Source organism: Canis aureus, chromosome 15 (assembly GCF_053574225.1).
Source record: "Canis aureus isolate CA01 chromosome 15, VMU_Caureus_v.1.0, whole genome shotgun sequence".
Taxonomy (NCBI): domain Eukaryota; kingdom Metazoa; phylum Chordata; class Mammalia; order Carnivora; family Canidae; genus Canis; species Canis aureus.
This window is the reverse complement of record NC_135625.1, coordinates 59,542,957-59,557,728: the sequence shown is the minus strand read 5'-3', so window position 1 is coordinate 59,557,728 and position 14,772 is coordinate 59,542,957. Positions and strand designations below refer to the sequence as shown.

At 44.9% G+C, this 14,772-nt stretch overlaps 1 protein-coding gene across 1 annotated transcript in view; it reads left to right on the top strand.

The window, feature by feature from the left end:
• Nucleotides 1–14,772, top strand: part of PARP12 (poly(ADP-ribose) polymerase family member 12) — a 38,890-nt gene that overhangs the window by 21,510 nt on the left and 2,608 nt on the right. Inside the window, exons 7-10 of the mRNA XM_077850138.1 lie at nt 3,079–3,220; nt 6,161–6,257; nt 12,020–12,095; nt 13,901–14,031. Coding sequence (XP_077706264.1) covers nt 3,079–3,220; nt 6,161–6,257; nt 12,020–12,095; nt 13,901–14,031 — 446 coding nt within the window. The remainder of the gene's footprint in view (nt 1–3,078; nt 3,221–6,160; nt 6,258–12,019; nt 12,096–13,900; nt 14,032–14,772) is intronic.

Sequence of the window (14,772 nt, the reverse complement as noted above, 5' to 3'; positions counted from 1 at the left end):
TTTTATTTATTTATTCATGATAGTCACACAGAGAGAGACAGAGAGGCAGAGACACAGGCAGAGGGAGAAGCAGGCTCCATGCACTGGGAGCCCGATATGGGATTCGATCCCAGGTCTCCAGGATCACGCCCCGGGCCAAAGGCAGGCGCCAAACCGCTGCGCCACCTGGGGATCCCTGGTTTCTTACTCTTATCTGCACCTGGAATTTCTTTTTCTCTGGGAACACTGTAATTAGAGCTGCATGAGAGCAGAGAGTTTTGTCTCTTGTGTCACCGATGTGCCCCTGTATGGAGGACAGTGCCTGCGCCTAGCAGGTCCTCAGGGCATAGACTGGCTGGCTGAAGAACAGAGTAATAGCTGCCCTCTGGTTGATTGGACGTGGTCATTCTCAGCAGGGGCCTCACTTCCGCTCTCATCTGCTTCCCCTCCGTGTCCTCCATGGCTAGCCTTTTCTCATTAGCTGTTCTGTCTGTCTTCTTTCCCACCCATCTCCCCCTCTTGAGCATCCTAGGGCTTCTTCCACTTTCCTTGCCATGTGGATTTGTTCAAGGAGACTCCCTGGCGTTGCTCTTGGTTTGATCAGAAGCAGGAGAGGAGAGGCCATGCCTGGTATTGAGCAGGAGTGAATGTGGGGCTGATTATGCTCTGTGAATGGGGCTTACCTGGTGACATCATGAAGGAACCCATGGCAGGCGAGAAGCACTTAGCAAATGTGATGACCTCTCATGTTTTGTTTTCTGATTTGTCCCACTTCTTGGGGAGATGAGTGGGATGACACTTATAGACCCTATAGTCAACTTATGCAAAAGTATGCTTCCCTAGGTGACTTTGCAAAACTGGATTGTCACAGTTTTAGAAGGTGGGGTCCTTTCTCCCCCAAACACCCACACTTAGGGCTTTTCCTTTTTCTGGTCTAGGCTGCTACTACTTGCAGTATAGTCAGAGTGTATAACCTCATTTAGAAGAGTGAAAATCTCTGGGAATGACCTGTATTTGGGTATCATTGATGCACCACTTGATGGTGGAGTGCAGGTGCACATGTGTGGTCTCATTTGGTACCATCGACTGGATCTTCTCCTAGGGTGGCCTGTCCATTCTATCTCTTCTTTTCCCACACACTTCTGGTGTCACCCCATATTTGGATTTATCTCTTAGTTTTCTGCTAATTGCCAGTTTAGGACCATGTTCTTTTGATTCAGGGAAGCTAGATTCTTTCCTGTCTGAGCTCAGAATGTACAGCCCAGTTTTAGGTCCAGATTGCCTCTGCCCTATATTAATTTCCTAAGGCTGCCATAACAAAGTACCACAAACTAGGTGGCTTGAAACAACAGTGATTTATTGCCTTACAATTGGATGCAAATCGAAGTCAAGGTGTCAGCAAGGCCACATTCCCTTTGAAATCTGTTAGGAATCCTACTTGCCTCATCCTAGCTTCTGGTGGCCTCGCTGGCGTGTAGGTGCTTCAGTCTAGTCTCTGCCTTGTCATCACCTGGCCTTCTCCCTGTGTCTGCCTTCACGTGGCTGTTCTCTCATAAGGACATGGGTTTTGTGGATGAGGGGTCCATCCTACTCTGGTATGATCACATCTTAACTAATTACATTTGCAGTGACCCTTTTCCTAAATAAGGTCAAGTTTTGAGGTACTAGGATCAAGATCTCAACTTATCTTTTTAGGCAAAGGGGGTGGCACAGCTCAGTCTGTAACCTAAGGTATTACTGTTCTCAGCCACTGAATTTTCCTGTGTTAAACTTGACATCCCTGAGGTATTGGGCTCCAGGATACCTTAACCCTGACCTGTATCCTCTTTGAACCATCCACAACAGGCTTCTTATGTCGATTGGCCTTTTGCATTTTTTTTCCCTTTCCTGTGATCTTCTTTGCCTTGATCTAAAACCTCTACAACTGCCCTCACACTTTTGTACCTGAACAACACATCCATCTCTACTTGAAAGGTAAGACCCCTGTGTATTCCTCCACTAGCCAGACCCAAATCTGCCAATCTGCCATCATTGTTACTTGTTTATCTAGTCACTTCTCATAGAGTGCCTGCAGGAGGTGGGATCCTGCCGGGCATAGCCCCCACTGTGCTGTATACGCTGGTGAAGGGTCAAGGGCCCAGGTGTCAAATCTTGTGGCATTTCCAGCCTTTGTGCACTCCCTTCTCACCTGGCTGTCTTGCTCCTCCTCCATCTCCTTCATGGGCTGATGCTTTCTACTTTCCTTCATGAATGTTGGGGTGTCCCAGGGTCCAGCCCATGCCCCCATTCTTCTGATGTTAGCAGCCACCTTAAGTGATCTTTAAGTCTCTGTTTCCAGACTAGATTCCTCTTCGAAGTTCAGACTGGTCTATCTAGATACCCGCCTGGTATTTCTGTGGCATCTTTGCTTTTTGTTCTAGGCACAGTGCTATGTACTCTTATATCATGATAGGGGTATGATGTAAGTTTGTTACTGTTCCTATTACCATTCTGTTGAGATCTTGAGGTTCAGAGAGGTTAAAATAACTTACCATGGTTGTAGAGGAGCCAGAATTCAAACTCAGTCCGTCCTGAAATCTTAGATGTTCTATAGGTAATTGGAGAGAAGGTGTGGGATCAAAATGGGCAATTCAGAAATAGAAGAGCTCTCCACGGGCCCAGGAAAAGGACACAGAGGAGGCCTAAGCTCTGAAGGATGGTGGGTACAAGAATGGATAGGGAAGAGGCAGCTGTGTCAGGCCATCCCTCCATGCGGATTGGAGAATTCAGTGTTGGCATTTACCTTCATTCGAATGATTGTGTCATCCATTATGAATAATTTGAATGCTCTCTCTTCTTTTGCTACCATCTGGCTAGCCGGACCTGCATTTACTATTTTCCTGGGCAGCTTTTAGGAGACATTCGTGTTGGCTTCTATTTCATGCCTCCCTCTCCTGCCACACCCCTGCTCCCTGGCTCTTCTCACTCACTCCCCAGCCTCCCCCCAAACATGGATATCCACCATGGGCATGTCTGCAGTGTGGTGTGGATCGCACCTGGCAGCTTTCTTCATCGTTGTAGGTTCCTGCCTTCACGAAGTATCTGGCTTTTCCCTCACAGGGCATGGAGCACCCTGTGACTGCCGTCAACAGCAGTGATTTGGAGAAGGCCTACCTGGCGTACTGTGCACCAGGCTCTGACGCCCAGGCAGCCATTCTGAAGTTCCAGGCTGGAAAGCACAAATACGAGTTAGACTTCAAAGGTACTTCCTGACACACTGCCCTCACCGAGCAGGACTTGGCCATCTCTTGGCTCTGTCTTTTCTGCCTTCACCCTGTAGAAGCTCCATGTACACATTGAGGGCCAGGATGGAAAAGGACAGGATGATCCCTGCTCCTGAAGAGCTGCTCACCTGGAAAGGGAGACAAACTAAACAGATGATGCCAGCTCAGTGGGATAAAAGAGAAACTGCCCAGGGAGGGGGTTGGTGAGGAGACAGGAGCCTGAGGAGGGTTGGGGGAACAGGTGGGGTCTGCATGTGTGCGGTGGTGGTGGTCCTGTGGGCCATCGATGAGTCCCTGTGGTCCTAGGTTAACCTCAGTCCCTGACCAGTGTCATAACTGTTCTGTGCACCCCGCCTCATCCCCCCAGCATGGTGGCTCCACATCAACTTCTCAGTCAGCACCTGTGGCTTAGGTGGGCTACAGATTGAATGCGTGCTAGACACACACTTTCATTAAAAGTTGCTAGAAGCAGATTACCTGTGCTTGTGGTGTCCTGATACTGGACTTTAAGTGACTTGTCCTGGTTGCCTTTGCAGACAGAAACAGGCCCCATAACCTTTGGGTTCAGTTCATCTAAGAGACTGATTTGGGAGGATTTTTTTTTTAAGTTTTAGTTTTTTCTGTGGCTTCTCTTAAGCCATTTCCTCATGGATATATCAGTCTAGCTCTCTTTAACTCTGAATCCTTCTGAATGTTCAGAACCTTTTGAGGGAATTCACTGGGCATTCCTTAGTAATAGTAAATATGGTTTACTATTTTCTCTATTTTTTGGGACCTTCTTCTATGTGGAGGGCAGAAAACTGTATGTGGTGAATTATCCTAAAACCACTTTACCTGCCTGCTATGGTTTTGGAGTGCTGATCATCTTGCTGAAGGTGGAATCTCTGCCGCCTCAATGTGCCCTTACAGAGTACTTAAAAGTTTCTTCTGCTCTGCAGTGAGACCTGCCTACCTACCTTTAGCATCTGCTCAGGAACACTAGCCGTAGGTCAGGTGGTTTGTAGTCCACAGTGTGATAGGTACAAGTGCATGCAAGGGGACAGCAAGTGACGTGAGGGTCAAGTCTATACACCTAGCACCAATCTGACTGCTGTTGGCAACTGTTTGAAATACTTCTTTTAAGTATCTGGAAAATATCAAAACCAGAATTGTCAGACGCAAGCTTTATCATTCTCAACCTCTAGGCCCCATCCTCAGGGGACATAACAGAGAAACAGAATAAGAGTGGGAGAGAGCAACGTGCGTGCCGTTTTCTGCAAACTGCAAGAAAAAGTGTGTTCACCCCACACTGACCCGGGACCACGTGGATAGGCACAGTTCTTTTTGTTGGTAGTGGATAATAGCAGTCACAGAAGTAGTTTGAGGTGAGTTAGCTTCCTGTCTCACTGTGTGAGGTGTAGTGAAAGCAAATCCAAGCAGACACAGCAAATTTGCCAGACACATTTATGAACCAAATATTAGGAAACAAGTACAGTTAAGAAACACAACAGGTGAAATGGTTGGTTCTGTAGGATTGAGGAAGACTTGGCGCTATCATTTGAGAGACCTTTGTCACAAGCATTGCTCAAAGCCACTGCCAATGCCAAGATTCCAGAGGCAGAACTCTGACATCTGTTAGCTGGCATCAGATGGGCGGAATCCCCAAGGTCAAGGTTGTTTAGGGACTTAGCCTAATGTGTCTCTGGTAAGGGTAAATTAAGGAAAAGGTCTCACTTTTTCCTGCCCACAGAAGGCTAGGGAGTGGGTCTTACATTTATTTAGCCAATTTGCATATCCTGAAGTTTTACCAGTGAAAGCCCATTTAAGTTCATCATGATGTCACTCAAGAGGCCAGTAAAAACCCCTTGTAAGTATACTAATTATTGATGGGAGTTGAGTGGTGGACCACAGTAGGGCTTTGTAGCCATGTATGTCTGGTGTGTGGGCTCCTAATCAGAATGTGGGGGGACCTCTGGGAGTCCCGATCTTGATGACCATCTGGGCTACAGCATGAGGGACACACACCTAGATGATCACACAGTGTGAGCTGAAATGCAGTAGCATAAGTTACAGACATATACAAATTAATATTAAAATGTTTTATAAATGAAAGAAACTGGTTTTTACTCTCCGTACAGAAAGATAGGGTTTTCCTGGTGACTAGGGACACATAATCTCGCTCACAGGAATTTGTGATTTTTCAACTCGAGGGTCAGTGTCCCCTCCACCTTAAGGATGAACATGAGGATCTTGGGGGGTGGGCATGGGGCAAGAATTTTTTTTAAAGATTTTATTTATTCATGAGAGACTCAGAGTGAAAGAGAGAGAGGCAGAGACACAGGCAGAAGGAGAAGCAGGCTCCATACAGGGAGCCTGATGTGGGACTCGATCCTGGGTCTCCAGGATCACAACCTGGGCCGAAGGCAGTGCTAAACCGCTGAGCCACCCAGGTTGCCCCAAGAATTTTGTTTATTAAAGATGGTACAGGTTTAAAAGGATTGAGAAATAATGCCACGGAGTCAGTTTAGTCAAATTTCAAAAAGTCATAAGAGTAAAATTATATTAACTCTAAATCCTACTGACTCAAGATGTAATTTGGTCTCAGGCTGAGCTGAAGCTTTTTCATATCCAAGTTGGGAAAAATTGCTAAGCAAAATAATAGTTTAAACAAGATTGGAAGGAACAATTTAAAGGTACTCATGTATAATTGATATGTCAATTACTCATCATTCATGGGTTCATTAAATTCAGTCTCCTAAGGATACCTATTTTCTTTGTGAATATTTGAAATGTGAAAATTGCTTTATTTTTTTTAACAGACTGAATATAGGCTTTACACATTTTCCAACCATTTAGTTTGTGTTTATGAAACAGTGCTATCCCATGTGTGTATATACATTTGGTGTTTTTGTTGTTTGTTTGTTTGTTTGTTTCTCCAGTGTTCGTTCAGAAAAACCTGGTCTATGGTACGGTCAGAAAGGTTTGCCGGAGACCCAAGTATGTGTCTCCTCAGGAGGTGAAGGTGAAGCAAGCCTGGTAAGTGGCATGTGTATTAGATGGGGTGTGCTCTGCTGCAGGTACAGAAAACCTCCTCAGACTGGCTAATGCAGTAAGAGGGTTTGTTGGCTTGTGTCTGAGTGTACCAGTGCTCTGTCTCCAAGTGCCCAGCCCCGCACCAGGTACTTTCAGACTTTCCTTCACTGAATACCATAGTGCTGATGCTAATATCGGTGTTTCAGAAAAGGTCTGAGAATTCATGAACCTGGAACATCAGGGTACACTTAGCACATTTCAGAGACAGAAGTATTAGTACGGATTATAAGATGATAAATACAATGCAGGTTTTAATTAATAAAGCATTAAAGTGCCAAACTAAATGCAACATAAAATAAAGGGTAAAAAAAAAACAAAGATGCTGAAAAAAAATTGCATAATTAGATTTTAAAAAAAGAATGATTTATTTTGAGAGAGAATGTGCATGTGGTGGGGGGAGAGGCAGAGGGAGAGAATCTCAAGTAGACTCCATGCTCAGCACAGAGTCTGATGTGGGGCTCCATCCTACCACCCTGAGATCATAACCTGATCCGAAATCAAGAGTGGGACTCTTAGCTGACTGAGCCACCCATGCATGCTCCATATAATTAGATATTTTAGCTGTTAAGTGTGCCAGTGATGTTACAGAGTCATAAAGGTATTCTTGTGTAGACTTTTCCAGAAACCAAAAAAGTTCTTCCTGACTTTAGACTAATTTAGAGAATGGTTAGGAAATAATAATCTCACTCCTCATATTTTCTCTCTGTTTCCGTCTTCAAGTGATTATATCTTTTGTTTAATAACATGGAAGGGATATTTTCAGTAACTCTTTGGGTTTTGTTATTGGTAGTGAGCTGCGATCTTGACTTCTAACAAAGCACGTTACTCTTTGCTCTCCACTTGTGTCATGTATGAATGCCAGTTCTTTTTTTTTTTTTTGAATGCCAGTTCTGATGCCGAGTCACCTGTAGCTGTTTGACTACAGTCACCTGTAGCTGTTAGTCCTCTATATTCCATGAGTTGGGAAAGGCTTGGGGCCAGAGCATTATCTTCGTAGCTAGAAGGCTTGAGATACACAATTATAAGGCTGCTTATTGTGATCTGCAAGCCAGTCGAGGCTGAAGCTGGCTCAGCAGTTTGTATTTTCAGTTGAATAGTTGAATCATAGACTTGAGTCTTTGAAAATGTTGAAGTGATAGGAAAATAATGGAATTATACCAGTAAAAACCATGTATTTCAGTACTTGAATATCACGGTATGCCACAAACCCAAATATAGATTCTGCAGGTGTCAAGCGGCCAGCTTCATCCTCAAGGTGGATTCCCTGTGGCTGCCAAAAGCCGCTAGGGGAGCGCCTGGCCTTGTAAGCCTTTTTTTTTAAGAGCAGGAGAGGGCCCTCCTGCAGCTGATGGGGCATATTTATGAGCTTTGCTCTGATCAGACCCCTTCTGAACCAGTAGTTTTAGGCTGGATGCCGATGTGCCGAGATTGGAGTGGAGGAAGGGTCCTTTTCTCCATCTGCATGGCCCTCCCAGAGGTCCCCCACATTCTACTGGGGGAGAATGGCCTGCATGGCAAGAGGTACCACAGCACCAGTTACAGTTGGATGTGTCACAGCCTAAGCTGGGACTTCAGACCATGTTGACAGCCAGCTATGGCTTCTGTTAGCTAGAGAAATCAGGCTCATTGCCATTTCACAGCAAACTGATAGCTTCTCTGCTGGTTCTTCTGGGGTCTCACAGATGGATATTAGTGGTTGTATTTGTAGAGCATGATCATTTAAAGAAGAATTTGATAGGAGCTAGACGGAAAAGGTATGATCAGTCCAAGGAGAGGATATACTTGGTAGTCAGTATGCTCCTCCCTCTAGCCTCCAGCATTTCCACAGTGAATAGTTATTTGCATATATTTCTGATTTATCTGTATTATGTTTCTTTTGGAAAAAATGAGCAAACGCATAAATATAAAAGTGTTTTCTGATTTCCTTTTTCTTGCACTAAAGGTAGCATTTTATCTGTACTATTCTTTTCCACTTAGAAATAATTATTCCCTTTTAGTACATTGAAATCTTCTGAAATCTGTCTCATGGCTCTCCATCATCTGTACATACCCTAGTTTATTTAATTTGTCCACTTTGAAGGGATGCTTTGCATTGTTTTAGATCTTTTGTTGTTACAATGGTAATGCCACAGTGGATGATCTGGTGTATGAGCTGTTTCATATTCATGGAGGTTAAAGTTCTAGAAGGTAAATGCAAGTTCCTTTTAATGGGGTTGAACTATTATGCACTTTGCCTCAGGATGCTTGAGGTACCTGTTTCTCTCGGCCTTGCCAACAGGTGAATCATCGATCTCTTGGACTTTTGCTATTCTCATGAGTGGCAAAGGGTGTTTCAGTCTATTTTAATTTGCTTTCTCTTACAAGTGAGGTTTAATATTTTTTCTAACTGTAACAGCCTTTTGCCTTTCTTTTTCCTTGGACAGTTTGTCTTTTTGTTCAATTTTCTGTCAGCCTTTTTATTTTCTTAAATGTTAAGAGCCTTTTATCTACTAGGGAGATGAGCACTCAGTTTCTTTCTTTTTTTTTTAAGATTTATTTATTTATATATTCATGAGAGAGAGAGAAGCAGAGACACAGGCAGAGGGAGAAGTAGGCTCCACGAAGGGAGCTCAATGCGGGACTCGATCCTGGGACCCCAGGATTACGCCCTGGCTCAAAGGCAGGCACTAAGCTGTGAGCCACCCAGGGATCCCCGAGCACTCAGTTTCTTATAACAAATCACAAACCTTTTCTCTTAGTTTGTTAGTTCTCAGCTTTGTTTATAAAGTGTGTTACCCACAGAATTGCTTATTTTTTAGTGAAATGTATCTATCCCTTATGCATATTGCTTCTGGATTTACAGTTTAGTTAACTGTGACTACTTCTACTTCTGGAAGTTATTTTTGATTCTTTCCCTAACCGGAGTCTACCTTAGATACAGTGTGGAAAAATCTGTTTGTCTCCTTTCTGAGACTGGATGTCTTTTATTATGACTGTAACATAGTCTTCAGGGAGGGCCACAGACACCGCACATCAGAAATGAAAGTGATCATTTTGGTCAAATTCAGAGTAAGATATGACTGATTCAGGATCCTCCCCACTGCATACCCTGAGAATCACAGAGTCAATGTAGTGAGGTTTGTGGCTCTTCTGATAACCCATGTGACAGCAGCCATGTAACTCTAGCAAGCAAGTCCACTGGGGACTCTGAGGCCAACTGGGACTTGTAGCGTGGGTCACTTTCAGAAACAACTTCTCTGTTTACACAAATGACAGGATCCCTAAATATGATCTCCACATTCCCACATTCCAGAGTTCTTTTTTTTTTTTTTTTTTTTTTTACGTTCCAGAGTTCTAATATGAGAATTTGATGTAGAGTTTGAAATGGCATTTGTATATCAGCTTTCTGGTTTTAGTTCCTTACTGTCCTTGTATCCTCCAAAAACAATGTTTTATTCATGTGATTGGATCTTATTTTTTCTTTTCTTCCCACTTTATGAAGATATTTTCAGTCATTTCATTTTTTCCCCCTTCTACTAGTTTGGAAGTTACAAACTAGGGCAGCCCAGGTGGCTCAGCAGTTTAGTGCCACCTTCAGCCCAGGGCATGATCTTGGAGACCCAGGATCGAGTCCCATGTCAGGCTCCCTGCATGGAGTCTGCTTGTGTCTCTGCCTCTCTCTCTCTCTCTTGAATAAATAAATAAAATTTTTAAAAAAGAAAGGAAGTTACAAATTATATTACCTTTTATTTTAAAGGTCATACTAGAAATTATAACGTGTTTTTAGGTATGAGTTGATCAGTGTCTTTGTCTTCTCATCAGCTGGTAGAAGGGCTTTCATATGCCTTATTCCATTAATTTCCTCTCTTGTTTTTAAACTTCATGAGGTACTGTTACTTTATACTAGGAATGTTGCATTAGATTCACTCGCATTTTACTACTTTGTCTTTTCACATTTTCTTAGATGGAGGTCTGTTGGAAAACTATTTTTGTTTGCCTGAGTATATCTTTACTTTGCTCTCAATCTCAGAAGATATTTTCACTGGCTATAGGATAGCATCTTGTGTTGTGGTTATTTTCTCCTAGAACATTCCACTGTCCCCTGGTTTCCATTGCTGCTTTCGCAAAATCAGCTGTTAGTCTAACTGGAGCTTTTCCAGAATCCCTCTTGTCTTCTTTAGCTGCCTTTCAGATTGTGTCAGTCTTGCTGCTAGACACTTTTATTAACCTGGTGTGGGTGGGCATGTGCTTTTATTTATCCTGTTGGAGATTCTTGGGACTTCTTAGACCTTTGTGTCACTCTGAGAGTCTCCTTTGTTCTCTTTAAAATGGCCTCCAGCCTTTCCTCTCTCCTCTTTTTGGAGCTTTGGTTGTGTTCTGACTAGATCTTGGCCTTCTCTATCTCTCCTTTGTGTCCCAGCTTCTCCTCCACATTTACTGTCTCCTCCCTGCTGGGACCACATTCTGGATAACCACACTTGCTGTCTAGTTCGGCTCACTCCTCTGTCCTCAGGTGGTCTCCCCTGCTTGCACAAATGTCTTTGGAACCTCTACTAGCAAGGACTGTATCTTTCACTTCTGGAAGTTCTTCCTGATTCTTTTCCAAACCCTCCACATCTTTTTATAGCTCAGTTTCTTGCATATATTTTTAAAGTTTGTGTTTTACGTCTTCAAACACGGAAAGAATAATTGTTGTGCTATAATCTGCCTTGTAATTTCAGCATCTTAAGTCTTCATGGTCTGTTTCTGGCTGATTCTTGCTTGTGGGGCCTTGATTAGTTATTTTTAAACTGTGCTGTTTTTCTAGGAGAGTTATTTGTGGGAGTTGTTTGAGGCTTAGGATGAAGGTACATGTCTCATGCCCGTAGAAACAGAAGGTAGATCTATTGTAGGAAGAACAGCATTCTGAAACAGAGTCAGAAAGATTTGGAATTATAGTGACACAGTCCCTGTTCCTAGACCTGTTGGGTCATGTGTCTTTTAGAGCTTAGACTTTATTTTATCTTTTGGAAAGATATGGTGCTTGTGTTATGTGAGACCTGTAATTAAGCATGCTAATATTGCAGCAGTATGAAATAACCATAGTCCCTTAGTTCCAGTCAAATTTCTACTGCCAAATGAGGTGTTTTTTTTTGTTTGTTTGTTTGTTTTTTTAGGATTGATTTATTTTTTGAGAGAGAGTGTGAGCTTGAGCTTTGGGAGGAGAGGAAAAGGGAGAAAGAGAATCCCAAACAAGGCTCCCTGCTGAGTGCAGAGCCTAACACGGGGCTCTATCTCCTGTCAGACACTTGACTGAACCACCCAGGTGCTCCTGCCAAATGAGTTTTGATGTAAATTTTCTGTTCTTTAAAAATGTTTTGTATGCCAATTATACCTCATTGAGGCTGCTTGAAAGAAGAATTCTTTGAATTTTAAAATTGTGGATAAAAGTTTGTACATGCTGCTTTTATCAGATACTCTTTGCCTTCCATGCAAGAGTTGAGATACAGGTGAGAAATGGATCCCTCATACCTGATTGTTTGGGTTTTGGCCACATGAGCAAAGATAGATGTACTCCTACATGGTGGATAGTGTGCTTATTAGGTGCTTCCTCACCTTCTACCTGCTTTCACAAAATGGTATGCTGAGACCCTAGACTGGTGGTACCAGCTAGTGGAAGCTGCTTAGAGTAGATCTGCTGGAGTCTAAGAACAAAATATTTCAGTGTTTTTGTTTACATTTTGTAGCAGCGTCAAGTTTCAAGGCCCAAAGAGCATCCCAGACCATTGGGACCCCTCAGCCCTGCCAGACCCTGGCTTTAAGGTATGGGACTCGCGCTGCCTTGGGTCATGGAGGAGGGTGTTCTTAGACATAGTTAGTGAGCAGACTCCACCACTGAGGAAGCTGTGTGGTCAGGCTAGGGCAGGAGGGAGGAGCTAGTGGGGTTTTATTTTCAGGTCGTGGGGACTTTAAGGCTGAATGCTCACCATTCAGAAGAAGATGGTTATGGCCCTAAGGGGAGAGAATATATTGTGGATCGAGGATGATGATCTGGAAATCTCTGGAAAGGGCAGAAATAGGAGCTTAACAGCTGCTTAGCCAAATAAGTATTAGTTTTACTAAGCAAGAAAAGAAAAACCAGGGGAGGATTTGAGTATGATGAGGGATATGTAGAGGGGGAGTTGCTGTTGGAAGGTGCCAGATACTAGAAGATAGGGAACATCAATTCAGATGGCTCATGTAGGGCCTGCCAGCTAATGAGACCTATGCTGAGTTCTGTAGAGTACTCAGGCCATTGTCCATTACCACCTCTTGAATGTGGGGCACTCAGATGGCCTTCTGATGCTGGCTCCCTGTCAGGCACTGGGCATACAGGCTCTGTGCCTGTCTGCCGTGAGATGTCGACTCTCATTGGGTTGTACAGAATGTACACAGACTCCAGCAGCACAGACACATGTGAGAAGGGCTGGGCGAGTTTGAACAATAGTAGTCAGTGTCACAGAACGAGGTGACCATATTGAGGGGAATGGAGAAAGCTTCACTGGGTCCACACCTAAGTGATGGCTGATGCTCGTACAGGCAGAAATAGGGGAAGAACATACAAGTCAATGGAAATTGCATAGGGAAGGAGCCCAGGTCAGGATGGAGGATGTGCACAGACACTGGGGGAGCAAGAGGGAGGTCAGGGCTGTGTTCTGGAGCCCTTGGTCGTGAGGCCAAGCTGAAGGCCATGGCAGGTATGGGAGCCCTTGACAGTCTGGTCTTGGAGGGGCAGGCTGGTTCCATATTTGAGGAAGAGGAATTTGGTGTCCTCCCATGGGATGGGAGCAGGGAAACCAGAGTCATAATTTCAGTTGCAGGAGACCCATGGACATTCAGACTGAACACAGGGTAGGGGAAGGCCATGGTACAGAGGGATTTCTCAGGAATTCCCAAATGCGCTGTCATGGGGCCAAGCCTGTTTAGCTGGGAACAGGGGGGCTGGTTAGGTGCAGACAGCAAGTGCAGGAATTGGTGGATTGTCACTGTGCGAACGTCAGCTGCCCTTGCTCTGGGCCCCTCCTGGTGCATAGGGAGTGCTATTCCCAGAGCAAGACACTAAGGGAGAGGTAGGCTCACCTGGGAGGATGCGGTAGCACCAGGTGCTGCACATCTCATGGCGCTCCTGAGTTGATGTGTGCCCATCTACCAGCCTGCCTCTTCCTTAGCACTTGCAGTGTGGCGTGCTCCCACCACACTGCTGTCTGTGAGCCCAGATCTGCTTTAATTGGTTTGCCTGCCTCCACCAAACAAGTGTGCTCCACATTTATTGACACCAGCTCTGGTCTTATAGACTATATAGTCTGCCCTGTGTAGGTACAGAGGAGGAGTGGGGACACCCAGGGGGGTGTTGGCATGAGCATCATGTATCTGCCCTTTAGGAGGATTTCACAGTGAACAAAAGGAAAGTGACCACAAACTGCCTACCCCCCCATGACACCTGAAGAGACTACACGTCTGGGCCAAGGGAGAGTAGTGATCACTCTGGTCTTGCCTGCAGTTCTAGCATTTTATGAGCAGACCTGGAAGGGACTGATTTATATTTTACACTTTGATGATAACAGAAAAAAAATGTTTGCTTCTTGTAGAAAATTACCCTCAGTTCTTCATCAGACGAGTATCAAAAGGTCTGGAACCTCTTTAACCGCACGCTGCCTTTCTACTTTGTTCAGAAGATTGAGCGAGTCCAGAATCTGGCTCTCTGGGAAGTCTACCAGTGGTATGTTAGGGGCTCATTGTTAGTGGGCTGGTGACTGTCCCTCCAATCCATACACGGTAGGCTAGCTGCTTGCCAAATGTGTCCAGGGTTTGAGGGACAACCTGAGATGGCAGTCATTGCTTGCCCGGTGTTGGTGGCATCAGGAGCTGTGTCCCTGCTTTCCTCTCCATCTCTCCATCTTTACAGCTTAGTGTTGGCATATTCCTCAGAGCCAAGGGGACTAAAGCTGCCCTAGTAACAGAGCCCGCACTTGCACATGTGCATTCTGCCTCCCTGCGTGGAACTGGTCAGTAGGAGCCACCCGCACCCCAAGGCATATAGAGCTGTTGTCCTGACAGCCAGGGAGCCAGACCTCATTTTCGGGCCTGAGGACTAGCATGTTCTTGGGTGCTCAGCAACTTGTCCTTGTCTGCAGCAGGTCACCAGGGAGGGAGGGCCTGAGGTCCTGCTGACCTGTCCCCAGAAGAGGGGGTTGGAGCAGTGTCATCTGTACTCTGGGCCCAGTGATGAAATCAGGGTAGCTTAGAGCAGGTAGAGGGATGGCCCCTCAACTGACCAGCATCTCCCAGCTTCCCTGGCTAAGCTCCCTTGGGAAGCAAGGTGGTGAGGAAGAAGAGGTGGTGTGTGTGCTTGCCAGTGGCTGGCCTGCTGTGGGAGTGCAAGAAGCTGCCGACATCTAGATCTGTGGAAGGAAAGGCTTCCCTTCTGCTCTTCACCCAGGTCCCGCTGCTCACCCTCTTT